Genomic DNA, 13,695 nt, shown 5'->3' on the forward strand with positions numbered 1-13,695 from the left:
CCAATACGGCGAACCCGGGTTCAAACTCCACCGGCCACACGGATATGAACTATTGCTTTCGGTTCATTTGAATGTCCAGAAAAAAGTTTATCCGTGGGCTGTACCTCTATCCGAAGATTAGGTATGTCTTTAATAGATTCGGGTTTAACCATTTTTTTAATAAAAAAAAACTTTATTTATGATCCGTGATTGAGTGCAGAGACAATTTATACTTATTTGTCGTAATTAATAATGACAAAAATACAACTTAACAATAATCATGAATTCACTATTAAATCAACTCCCTAGCCTCCCCACTAGGGCTGGGCGTTCGGGTACCCATTCGGGTTTCGGTTCAGTCCATTCGGGTTTCGGGTTTTCTGGGTCAAAGATTTCAGCCCCATTCGGATATTTCTAAATTTTGGTTCGGGTTCGGTTCGGATCTTTGCGGGTTCGGTTCGGGTTCGGATAACCCATTTAAAATGTTTTTAAATTTTCAAAATTCATTATATACTTTAAATTTTCAAAATCTATAAGAAAGATAATATATTACATATAAATTTTCATAACATATATGTCAAAATACCTTAATTTAACATATAAATTGGTTTTCTTTGAATATTTGGATAAAGAATCAATAGATATTTAACTATTTTTAGTGTTTTCAGTATACTTTAGCTATTTTAAATATTTACTTTTGACTATTTGCATATATTTTTCGAGTATTTTGGAAAACTTAAAGGTATCTTATATATTTTTAATATTTTAATATTTTAAATATTTTTAATATACATTATATATAAAAATAATGTATATATTTAAGTATATAAATTTATTTCGGATACATTCGGATACCCAAAATACTTCGGTTCTGATCGGGTTCGGTTTTGGTTCTTTAAATACCGAAATTTTGAACCCGTTCGGATATTTAATCAATTTCGGTTCGGGTTCGGTGCTACTTTTTCGGATGGATTCGGTTCAGTTTTTCGGATCAGATTCGGTTCAGTTTTTAGGGTTCGGATTTTTTGCCCAACCCTACTCCCCACCACTGCACGTTCGTCTCGCTGTCCACTCATTGACTCTATCTCAACCTTTTTCTCTGCTATCTTACGCCTTAATCTGTCACATTCCTTTGTGCTAACTTGCTTTCCACATCATCTCGTTAGCCTACGCCTTTATTATCAGTACCTTATTATTTTCCAAATCATTTCAAAGATTATTTGATTTCTCATGCCAACTTTTTGCTGATGTTTTTGCTGTCCCTATCACAAAATGTCAATGCATCACAGTTTTTGACTGAAACAAATACACATATTACATTTTTCACATATTACATTTTGAGTTCCTTTCCCAGCAAAGTCAACTATTTTTACATTAGAATTTAACATATTTGAAGTATATTGTCAACTAAATTTAGAAACTACAACCAGGTTGTATACATAAACCAAAAACAAAAACGTGAAAGAAACGTTGACAAAAAATAGCAATTAAACATTTATCAATTTATAGGACCAAAACAAAAATACGTTTTATTACACATGGCAACTGAATTTATGTCAAAACATAAAAGTCGTCGGTGGGCCTGGCTCAATAGTCAGAAGAACACAGAAAAGGAAGAAGCTGGTATACTAAAACGCCATCGTCTAAGACCGAATCCAATTGTCTATATAATCTAAAAAGATATAAGTGGGCTTTTGTTTGAAAGAAAAAGCACATAAACACAAACACATGTTCTTCGTTGTAGCTTCCTTGGGTTAAAACTTTTCTCCTGCTTTAAAGAAGTCAAAGCTCCAAAAAAGACCCCCCAGGTTCAGTCCTTACTTCGATTCTTGATATCTCTTTTTGTTTTCGAGGTCTGTACGTTTTAGATTTGTTCTATGTGGTCAGAAGTGTTCTAATTCCTAAAAATTGACTAACTCGGATTATAATATTCTATAATAAAATGAATTTGAAAATCGATTAAAAGTATGGAGGTGCAAACATCTTTTTTTTTGGCCTTTGATACGTTAAAAGAAATTAAACACGATTGCTTCAAGTTTTTTTTCTTCGATCCGAATGTTAGAGCAATAGAGTAATTAGGTTTTGTTTTAGGAACATCTGTCGAAATTATATGATTTTGCTAATAGAAAAAACAAAATACTTCACGCCTTCGTTATTTGTAGTAAAACAAAAACGTTTATGAATATGCAAAATACTAGAAAAGATAAAGACTAAAAAGTAAAATAACCAACTATTATAAAAGCTGAAAAAATTGATGCAGACTATCATATAATTTAAAGCTAAATAACGGTTTAAGTGGTAATTGTTGCTTTCAGCAGAAATGGAGAATCTACCTCCTGGTTATCGTCCCAATGTTGGTGTTTGTCTAATCAATTCTGATAATCTGGTAACATTTCAACCATCTAATTCAGCTCTCTAGTTGAATTACTGTTTTACCCCCTGGTAAATAATACTCCATCACAAGAGCTCTCAAACAAAAAAAATATGAATATTATATTACAAATTAAGTATGTAATTAAACTATAATTAGAAAAAAAGAAAAGCAAGCACTCATTGTCAACTGGTTTCACAGTTATTCTCTTATTATGAGCAGTGATTATTGATTCGCAGGTATTTGTGGCTTCAAGATTGAATGTTCCTGGAGCATGGCAGATGCTACAGGTATGCTTACGCATATTACTGATGTTTAACATCAGTCTAGTGGAAATAGATGGTCAAGAAAAATTGTTGAATAAATAATCTCGAGAAGATGTTTCTATATCAACTTTACACCACTTTCAAACTGTTTTCTCTTTGTATTAACGATGATCTTGAAACCTTCGATGATTACAAGTTTTTAAAGTTAACTAAACCGGGGGATGTTACAGGGAGGCATTGAGGATGGAGAGGATCCAAAGTCAGCAGCCATGAGAGAGTTACAAGAAGAAACTGGGGTCGTTTCAGCTGCAATCATCGCTGAGGTCTCTACTCTCCTACTAAACATAATGCAGATGATTATGAATCCAACCATTTACCAGTGATTCTATCTGTCTTCTTCAAACAGGTTCCAAATTGGTTGACATATGCTTTCCCACCAGCAGTAAAAGCAAAGGTTAACCGTCTCTGGGGCGGTGAATGGCATGGTCAGGCGCAGAAATGGTGAGTCTTCTTCAATACCATCTAGTTAGTTACGGCCAAAGTGTTTGCAAAGAAGAGAGAATGAATGGCTCATTGTTCTGATAACACCACACAGGTTCCTAGTGAGACTGGTGAACGATGAGGACGAAAGAGAGATCAATCTAGCGAACAATGAAGCGGATTCAGAGTTTGCAGAGTGGAAATGGGCGAACCCGGAAGAAGTGATAGAGCAAGCAGTTGATTACAAAAGGCCTACATACGAACAAGTCATCAAGTCTTTTGGTTCTTACTTGAATAATTCTGAAAGAGCTGCTAAATGTAAATCAGCCAAGTGGTAATATGAAAACATCCAATCAATGTTTGACTCTTTTCTTTTTGTAAATTGGCTACTGGTGTACTGGAAGAGATTGGTTATATTGTAAAAAAGTCGTTGTTTGGATTCAAAAGCGAAGACTTGTTGTGTTTATTAACTGACGTGTGAAGAGAAGATTACAAAACACAGAATGAGTTGTGTATGTGCTTATAGCTAAAGGTAATGAAGATTCATAGAATAAAAAATAAAAATTTGAGAGATTGGATTAACAAACGAAACAGTATGAGTTTCAAAACCATATTCCAAAACACAAGAAAAGAGACAACAAAACGTTAAGAAAAACAAACAGACAAGTTCTTGCGAACTAAGCTAAAGAGAAAGTAAATTGAGAGGTAAATGGTAAATAATGGCTCACCGGATAAAATACGATTTTCACTGGCAAAGCTGCTCAACGGCAGTCACGATCTGAGCCGGCTGAACAACGGTCCACTCCTCCAGTGTACCAGCGTACGGTGTAGGAACGTCCTGTGAAGACAAACACATCACCGGAGCATCTAAATAGTCATGAAAGTTCTCATTAATTGCAGCAGTAAGACTAGCTCCAATCCCACCGGTTCTCATACACTCCTCCACGATCAAAACCCGGTGCGTTTTCTTAACCGAGTTCCCAATCGTGTGAAGATCAAACGGTTTCAGCGACCTGATGTCGATAACCTCAGGGTCATACCCTTTGTTCACCAGAGTTTTAGCTGCCTGCATCACATGGTACCTCATCCGCGAGTAAGTGAGGATGGTGATGTGCTCTCCAGGTCTGACCATCTCAGCTTCTTCAAGATTACATATGTACTCTTCGTCCGGGATTTTCTCCTTGAGATTGTAAAGCAGAACGTGCTCAAACAGAATCACAGGGTTCTCGCTCCTGATCGCAGCTTTCATCAAGCCTTTGGCGTTGTAAGGAGTCGAGCAAGCAACCATCTGGATCCCAGGAATGGACTGGAAGTAAGACTCTAGCCGCTGCGAATGCTCAGCGCCAAGCTGGCGTCCCACTCCACCGGGACCACGGATGACAACAGGGATAGTGAACTGGCCACCAGATGTGTAGTGAAGCATTCCACAGTTGTTGGAGATTTGGTTGAAGGCCAAGAGGAGGAAACCCATGTTCATACCTTCGATGACGGGTCTTAGACCAGTCATGGCGGCTCCAATGCCCATACCAGTGAATGCATTTTCACAAATAGGAGTGTCGAGAACCCTGAGGTCGCCGAATTTGTCAGCAAGGCCTTTGGTAACTTTGTAGGAGCCACCGTAATGGCCCACGTCTTCACCCATAACACATACATGTGGATCTCTGTCCATCTCTTCTTCCAAACCTTCCTGAAGAGCCTCGAAAAGCAGAAGTTCATGTCTGAAAAGTTCATAAGATAGAAAAGTGGTTATACTCTGAAAAGGCATCAACGTTAGATGCTTATAATATGGGCATTGCAACATTGATATTCAGATAAAGAGCAGGAGAAGGTGTTATTTGTGACAATAGATATCAAAGAAAAATACATAGGTGAAACAGCAAGGATAAGCATAAAAGAGCACATAACCGATGAATAATAAATTAGATGGAAATCCGCATAAATTGTATTTGTAACGCAAGCCTAATCAATTCCAGCATATGTAAGAAGTCAACAGAGATGTTTTCTTCATTTAATATTCCAGTAAAGCAGAGCTGAAATGTTCAGGGGATTTATGACAAATTTAGGATGTGTCCGTGGGAAGTATAACTAAATGGTTTAATGTATAGATAGATCCCATCAACATAATCATCTTCTAGCATGATTAACCACAAACAGAGACATGAACGAGAAATATATTACATAAAAAGCAAAGAAGTAAGTGCAAACACATTAAGCTTTTTGCAGTAGTGTCACTAACAATAATCTTATCTCAAAAACAAGCGTCTCACGAGATTTAACTCCTACCGTACCGTTTTCAAGAGAGAGTTTGTCAAAACCTATTGCACAAAACCAATAGCACGGGGGTGAAAAAAGACTACCTAATTTCTAAGCTAAATTTGAATCCCATTGACATGCAATGCAAACAAAGGCATTTTTCATTAGTATAAGAACAAAAATATGATAGATCTAATCGGAGAATATGTTCAATCAACACATACCCAGTGCCAGTGGTCGCGGATGTCTCCGCCTTCGTCTACAAAACAAAACGAAATACTCAGTGAAAAATCATTGCAGATTCAAAGGAGGAGCCATATATGAACAATAATCATAGACACAAAAACAAAACAAAACAGTATTACCGCAACAGCAGCATTCGCAATCAGTTTCTGAGAGTGACGAACTCTGAGGAGGCTCTTCTTACTCCCATCAGATCCAGCAGCCGCCACAATGTATCTCTTGCTGCTCCTCGCTGTGTGTTTGCATCATCAAAACCAACGAAACTTCTCTCTAAGATCTCGCAAATCAGAACGGAAGAGAGAAAATACAGATTCCAAAAATTCGAAAATCGAACCTGGGAGATTGGTGCGAGAAGGAGGAGCAACGAGTTTCTTTGAATTAAAGGTCGACAAGGCCGTAGCAGCTCCAGCTCCTACATGGATTCTCGCTGCCATTTCTTCTTCTTTTTTTCCAGGGACGGAGAGAGTGGCGAAGCGGAGAAATCGAAGGGAGACTGTGAAATCGATTTCTTCTGTTAAAACTTAAAAATAAATACAAATTTTGTTTGTGCTATCAAATCAAATCCACATGTTTTGTGTAACATTGTTTTCTTCGCCATGCACCCCTTCTCACATTCTTGTGGCCCACTTATTTTGTAAGGAACCATTTGTAAGATGACACGTGTGATTTTACGAAAGTAGTGACACGTGCTGGTAGCTAAATCGTGGAGTATATATTAACTCCATGAACAAGCTTGTAGAGGAGTCAAGTTAGGAAGGGTTCGCTTAACCACCCCCGGACCAACCGAACTACATTATTTATGAATTAACTAAGTTTGTGACCTTTCTTTGATTTTGGGTGATGGATGGGCCTCAGATGTATCGGCCCAGTGATAACATAGTTTCATTATAGCCGAAGAAGCCTCCTATCAACAAGACCTTCACTTGGTCAAGCAATATGACATTGACATCTATTCTAGTGTCCGCATAGGAGGGACCTGTGCAAGTTAACTTATAGCCAAAGAAGCCTCCTCTAACAAACAAACAAAAAAGGAAGCCTCCTCTGCTCGCATTGAAACCTAGGCATTACCCTTTTCTTTTGAAAGTACTCATTTTATTAATTTAAGCCCATTATAAACAGCCTGATTATAAATGAGTTTTGCAAAAATGTAAAACAGACCAGCTACCAAAGGTCTATTCCAGACCTGATTACTATATGAACAGTCAAAAAACAAGTGTTGACGGCTCTTATCATGGCCTTAGCGCCAAGAATACAGTTGGAAGGTACCGTCAATCCCCAACCAATGAGCCTGTTCCTCGTGATCATTCTGTCCCGTGCAGCCACCCATGCTGTGAAGGCATGTTTTGGAATCCTGCCAGTAAACCACACAACCTTATGCCAAAACATTTCTATTGGATAAGGGTGGAGAGCTCTTCATGTCGTTGAGAAACTTCCGGTAAACTTCTATTGGATAGACATTACCCTTACGTAAGTTGATTTTTTTTTAAATCAATTTGAGGCCTTAAACTATTGGATATTTTTCTTTTCGGATCTCGCTACGCTAGTTGGACATGTTTTTTTTGGACTTTATTCTCGTTGAGCATTTTTCCTTTCTGACTTTATTTCTTTAAGATAGCTAGACAATCATTTTCTTCATTCGAACTTTACGTCGGCTATCCCTTATTTCTTTATTCCGAACCTTACTTTTTGGTGGGTTTTAAGTTTTAAACTATTTGAGTTTATATTACCCAACAATTATGCTTTTGTTGTTGGGTAATTTTTATGATATTTCTGAATATTTTTATGAGCCCAAAACTTTCCGCGATATACCTTCCCAAACTAAATAAAATTATCAAGATGCAATATAATAGGTGGTTCAGTAACGTCCACGCAGCAATCAAGATTATATACACTATGATAGGTTATCAAATAATAAACAAACAACCTAAATAATGGGTCAAAGTATAAATATATATATCTTAGTGGTTGTTAATAAATTATAAAAAATACGTAAGGACCAAAGCGCAATATAAGAATCATCTGCATTTTGAAGGGTCGTCATCATCATCAATGCCTATCTTGAAAGGATCAGAAAGAGAAGAGAAGAGAAGCTTGATTGAAGAAGGTTCTTAGATTAATGGAACTGCTCTATCTCCTCTGCTCAATCTTCTACACTTCAGCCACGACCTTCTTCCTCTCTCTCCTCCTTCCCTTCCGCCTCCTTATCCACCGTCTCATCCCTTCACGACGCTCCGCCGTCGATTCCAACGTCTCTTACTACGAAGGCACCGTCTGGCACGACCGTCTCCGTCCCGTCCGTCACTCCTTCCGTTACTCCGTCCGTTACGCTCTCTTCGACCTCGACAGTGCTCTCCACGCGCCGCCGGATCATCTCTCCGCCGGCGAAGCTCGCCTCCTTGCTCGTACCACCGGGCCAATGTAAGCTTTTCTCTTCTCTCCCCTCGTTTGCCCGAGATCGGAGATTCTCAAATGAAACTTCGTGAAACGTAAACGTAACGTTTACATGTTTTTCTTACAAAACCTAATGAAAAAGAGACAAAAAAAATGATTAGCAGAAACGACAAATCTCAGTGATGCTGTAATTAAATAGATTAAGTTAAACCCCCAAAATTGGGTTAAGATTATGTGTTGTTTAAGTTGTATGAGACAGTGTAGATCGAATCCTTTTTTAGACATTGTATGTGGTGTTGGTTTTTTGGTTGCAGTTTTCTATTGACGATACCTCCAAGCGTTGGATATGAACAGAACCCATTGAGTTTGTATTATTGCTACAACTTAGAAGGATCAAGTAAGCGCTTAAGCAAATGCATTGCACAGGTTACAAATACGCCCTGGGGGGAACGAGTGACATTTGTTTTCGACCCTGAATCTGACGTGGTTGCTAAATCATTACAAGTCAGTCCTTTCATGGTATGTTCTCTGATGATGTTCCTTCATCTATCGATTGATTTTTGTGGAATTCAATCAAATTCTTTTAACTTTGTTTTCAGGATATGCTTGGGAATTGGAAGATCAGAGCAAATGAACCTGGAGATGAGTTATCTGTCTCCATTGAATCACAGCATCCTCATCATGGTAACTACTTCTCTGCGACACTGAAGGCGAAAAGAATAGACCAAACACGGGTTTCTGATCCCGCGGTCTTCTTCTGGTTGATGCCTCATAAGGTTGCGATATGGATCTATTGGCATGTAAGTGACGCCATATCTACTCAAAAATCTTTTTTTTTAAGTATCATCAACTTGTAGGCTCGATTATTAACGTACAATTGTTTTTGTTTTAGGCACTTAAACTCTGGTGGAAGAATGTACCTTTCATTCAACACCCCAGGTACTCAAACCCATCCTATAAAGAGGATGCAGCCAAACGCGATGAAGAACTTCGTTGTGTTGGTTTAAATGGATCAAACTCTGGTGAAACCATCAAATTTGATGGCTGTAGCAGTTGTTTTGGAGGGTGTCGCTTTGCGTGGCGAGATGCTAATTGGCCTTGGTCATGATCATTACACACACACACTTGGGATTATCAGGTTGTCAGAGTTTGGACTTTACAATCATTCATCGAATGGTAGGATTGGTGGACTTGTTTAGCCTTTGGCTTAGTAACAAAAATGAACCGTATTTGATGATAAGCCTACGATGTAGCTCGACTTATTGCAAGTTAAGAAAACAAACCTGCATTTAAGTATTATACCATATCCATATTGATTTTCGTACCATTTACTCTAAAACAACTGTGTTACGTTGTCAACTTGTGAATTCTGATGCTCTACAACAACTCTGTTTTTTTTTTTTTTGACGAAATACAACAACTCTGTTACGTTAACCAGTGAATTGAAAAATATCAATCCAAATCCAATTAAAATAATGTAGTATAGAGCGTTTGGGGATCCAGAATATTTATTGGGAACTGTAGCTTTGTCAGATCCGAGTTATTTGGATGAGCCTTCTAATCCATTCTTTAGTACTTCTTCAGTTTCTCATTATATTATTTTTAAAAAGTTTATATTATTTCAAAATGTTAGATGATTAAAGTTTTAATATTAATTTTAACTTTATTATAAATTGTTCAAACAACTAAATTGTATAGTGTTTTATAATTGATTAAATAATTCTAAAATTATATATTCAAAATACTTAAAGATGTAATAGTTTTGATCTTTATGCACTAAACAAAATATCATATTACTATTAAATAGAGAGTATATATATATTCTCTTTTTCATTTTCATGTTTCTTTTTATTTTTATATGTTAAATATGGCAGAGAAAAAAATTAGGGGAAATTTTACTTATACACTTTTCATGATATCATTATTCAACTATACCACCACTCTATGAACATTTTCATAAATACCACTTCAGTTAATAAGTAAATGACCTAAATATCCCTAGATCTCAAGGGATTAGAAAGAGATAAAATTTTCTTTTCCAAGACAAAATCGAGACGGCGAACGATGACTCTCACGACGGCGATTCTCACGACGACGACGACTCTCACGACGGATTCGCACGACGGCCACTCTCACGACGACAACGAGAAAAGGTCTTCTCTCCCACGAGTCACGATGCCTCTCTGGTAAGAGCATCCGATGACGACGAATTCAAGATACAATTTCTCTCAGATGACAAGAGCAATCACACTACTCAAATCTCATCTCAATAATGCCGTCTCCTCTTCACAATTCTCTTCTTCACGTATGTTTTTAAATTTGGATACCTTTTTGTTTGTTTCAAGTCATTTTTGATTTTGTTATTTCTGTTATAAAAAATCAAAGAAGATTGGTTGAGTATTTTCAATTCCCTAGTTAAATCTAAGAGAAAGAGTATCGATGGTGAACAATGAGTTTTTGAAAAATTATAAACCTTTATAAATGTGGGTTTCAAGTATATTTAAGATGCGTGAACTCGAGAAGTGTTTTCTTGTATTACAGTTAGATTTAAGAGAAAGAGTATAGATAGTGAACATTAAGTTTTGAAAAATTATAATCCTTTATGAATGTGGGTTTTGAGTAATTTTAAAATGCGTGAACTGTGTTGTCTTATATAGTAGTTAGATAGCAACGGGTTTTGCTGAACTTTGAAATTGTCTTTGAGGGTTTATGAAGCTGGAGAACCACCAGATAATCCCAAAGTGATAATCCATCATTCAAAGATGGTTTATGTCGAGAAGGTATCAGATATATTAGGAAAATAAGAATTTTATTTGATAGAGAACTCTCTCATTGGAAGCATTGTGAAGCTGGTTAGAAGGAGTAGGGTTCAATTTTGAGAAGAGTTGTTCTATTTACTCATGCAGCGAAGAGTATTGACGAAAGGAGAGGATCTCTGGTTTACTTTCTCGGACCAGCCTATGAGGTTTGTACGAATGGAATTTTATCTGATAGCAGGCTTACGTTGTGAGGAAGATCAAACAATAACAGAGCCGTAATTCAAAATAAGGAAGAACCATACCTTTGGATGTTGGGTAATGGTGATAAGTTTACGGTGAGAACATTGTATGATATGTTTCAAGAGAAAGCAAGAAGCATGCCAACACTAGAAAGATTATCTCTGGTAATAGCAACAATCACAAAAGCGGTAATTATGGGAGAAAATCTGAGTTTTAAAATTTCGAAAGACAGGTTGATGTGTTTTATAAAAGATTATAAATGTAGTTTTATAAGGGTTTATAAATTTATAAATTAGAGATTTGTAGAAACTTATAAAACGTTGTTTATTCTTTGCTACATCTTGTGATTAACTCAGTGTTTTGATTTCCTCATAAATATAAAAATTTTGTGACCCCAACACATCAATGTATCATCATCTCTTTACAAAACCTTATAAGGGTATGTAAAATTATTTTTAAGAGTATATAAACACTTAATAAAGGCATATAAAACAAGTTATAAAATCTATAAACCATTTATAAATGTTTATAAAAACGTTATGAAAGTTTATAAATAATATATAAGGGGTATGTATACTATTAATAGGGGTTTATAAAAACTTTATGAAACCTTATATTAAATTTATAAGGGGTATTTTGGTTTATAAATCAACTGAAAGAATCTATAACCATTTAGAAAGCCTTATAAAACAATTTATAATGGTTTGTATAATTATTTATTAATAATTTATAAAAATAATTTATAAAATTTATGCACCATTATAAAATATTATTAAACAATTTATAAGGCTATGTAAATTTTCTAAAGCGGTGGAGCCTTACCTGCTGTCCGCATGTGCCTCAGAATCTGCCACGTATCATCATCTCTTTATAAAGCTTTATAAGGGTATGTAAAATTATATGTAAGAGTATATAAACCATTAATAAAGGCATATAAAACAAGTTATAAAATATATAAACCATTTATAAATTTTTATGAAAAAGTTATGAAAATTTATAAATAATATATAAGGGGTATGTATACTATTAGTTGGGATTTATAAAAACTTTATGAAAGCTTATATTCAATTTGTAAGGTGTATTTTAAGAGTTTTATAGATTTATAAATCAACTAAAAGAGTCTATAACCATTTAGAAAGCCTTATAAAACAATTTATAATGGTTTTTTGTATAATAATTTATAAACATAATTTATAAAGTTTATACACCCTTATAAAGGATTATTAAATAATTTATAAGGGTACGTAAAATTTCTGAAGCGGTGGAGCCTTACTTGCTGTCCGCATGTGCCTCAGAATCTGCCAAATATCATCATCTCTTTTCAAAACTTGCACGTGTTCTTTAGATTTATAAGAATATTTAAAGTTATTTATAAGGATTTATAAAATAATTTATAAATATTTTTAGAATATCAAAAGGTAATTATTTTATGAAGTCTTATAACCTTTTATAAAGGCTTATTAAATCGTTTATCAGGATTTGTAAATGATTCATAAGTTTAAGAAGTCATTTGTAAATGTTTATAAATTATTTTTAGAGATTTTTTGTTAACTGAATGATAAGTGTTTATGAAGTGATTTATAAAAGTTTATAAATTGATTTATAATGGCTGATAAGCTGATTTTTCTAAAATCGCCCAAAAAGACTATGAACACAAATAGGCTTTGTAAAACATATACTTTTGTATCATCCCATGTGAGAAAATTTTGTAAAAGTCTCAATGCATGTTCATAATCTATTACAAGAAACAAAATGTAGTAAAAAAAGTAGTATTGGTTACTTAACTGCATTACAACAGGTCATTTCTCTAACTAGTCAATAATTTTATGTTCAAATAAGTGTTTTATAAATTATTATAAATTCGTTAGCTTAAGAAATTTATTCTGTCGTGTTCTGCAGTCAAAGCAACAAATTTTGCACAACCATGAAGTTACCGGCAAGGTATCGTGATACTTTAACAGAGCCATCAGACAAGCCAAAACTGATCATCCAATGTTCAAAGCTGGATTATGTTGAAAATGTTGCTTGCATTTTAGGAATGAAAAATTTGGTGAAATAGAGAATTCTCACTTTGGAAGTGTAGTAAAACTGGCTAGAAAGAATAACATTCAATTTATAAACCATTTATAATTGTTTATAAAACCGTTATGAAAGTATATAATCAATTTATAAGGGGTATTATAAGACGTATATAGGTTTAAAATCAATTAAAAGAGTCTATAACCATTTAGAAAGGTTAATAAAACAATTTATAATGGTTTGTATAATAATTTATTAGGGTATGTAAATAATTTATAACGATTTATAAAAAACAATTTATAAGGTTTAACATTTATAAGGGTACATAAACAAGTATTAGGAGATATATACAATTTTTTAGTATCAGAGATGTCTAAAGAAGATAAGAGAGAAGATGGTGTTAAGAAGCCAACTCTGAAACTTTTATAAAGCTTTGTAAATCTGTAATTCTTTAATCTCAAAACCACGTTCTTGTTCACAGTCCCTCTTGCTTCTTCAAACAGCTCACATCCTTGTCAATCTTCAATATCTGAACACAAACCAATCACATATTATTCCTATGCATAAGCACTCACTTCCAAAACACGTTTCACTGTAATTTAACTCAGAAAAATTGCATTTCAAAGTTCAATCACGTCAATTAGATTTGAAGCTTTACATTGATTCAATCGAACTAATTTACTCAATTGAACTT

At 34.9% G+C, this 13,695-nt stretch overlaps 3 protein-coding genes across 3 annotated transcripts; 2 read left to right on the forward strand and 1 right to left on the reverse strand.

Moving 5' to 3' along the window:
- Positions 1-1,670: 1,670 nt before the first annotated feature.
- On the forward strand, positions 1,671-3,615 carry LOC108828937 (nudix hydrolase 25-like). The gene is made up of 6 exons (XM_018602587.2): positions 1,671-1,787; positions 2,298-2,365; positions 2,590-2,640; positions 2,847-2,939; positions 3,023-3,117; positions 3,212-3,615. Exons 2-6 carry the CDS (start codon positions 2,300-2,302, stop codon positions 3,432-3,434), a joined length of 528 nt encoding a protein of 175 aa, XP_018458089.1. The 5' UTR covers positions 1,671-1,787; positions 2,298-2,299; the 3' UTR covers positions 3,435-3,615.
- Positions 3,616-3,647: 32 nt separating this feature from the next.
- On the reverse strand, positions 3,648-6,152 carry LOC108828936 (pyruvate dehydrogenase E1 component subunit beta-2, chloroplastic). Its single transcript, XM_018602586.2, has 4 exons — positions 5,927-6,152; positions 5,715-5,824; positions 5,574-5,608; positions 3,648-4,814 (listed from the first exon to the last, which is right to left on the reverse strand). The coding sequence occupies exons 1-4, from the start codon at positions 6,024-6,026 to the stop codon at positions 3,842-3,844; spliced, it is 1,218 nt and encodes a 405-aa protein (XP_018458088.1). The 5' UTR covers positions 6,027-6,152; the 3' UTR covers positions 3,648-3,841.
- A 1,472-nt stretch (positions 6,153-7,624) lies between these two features.
- On the forward strand, positions 7,625-9,322 carry LOC108828935 (uncharacterized). Its single transcript, XM_018602585.2, has 4 exons — positions 7,625-8,010; positions 8,298-8,502; positions 8,583-8,783; positions 8,876-9,322. The coding sequence occupies exons 1-4, from the start codon at positions 7,709-7,711 to the stop codon at positions 9,089-9,091; spliced, it is 924 nt and encodes a 307-aa protein (XP_018458087.1). The 5' UTR covers positions 7,625-7,708; the 3' UTR covers positions 9,092-9,322.
- Positions 9,323-13,695: the final 4,373 nt, after the last annotated feature.

Source organism: Raphanus sativus, chromosome 8, assembly GCF_000801105.2.
Source record: "Raphanus sativus cultivar WK10039 chromosome 8, ASM80110v3, whole genome shotgun sequence".
NCBI lineage: Eukaryota > Viridiplantae > Streptophyta > Magnoliopsida > Brassicales > Brassicaceae > Raphanus > Raphanus sativus.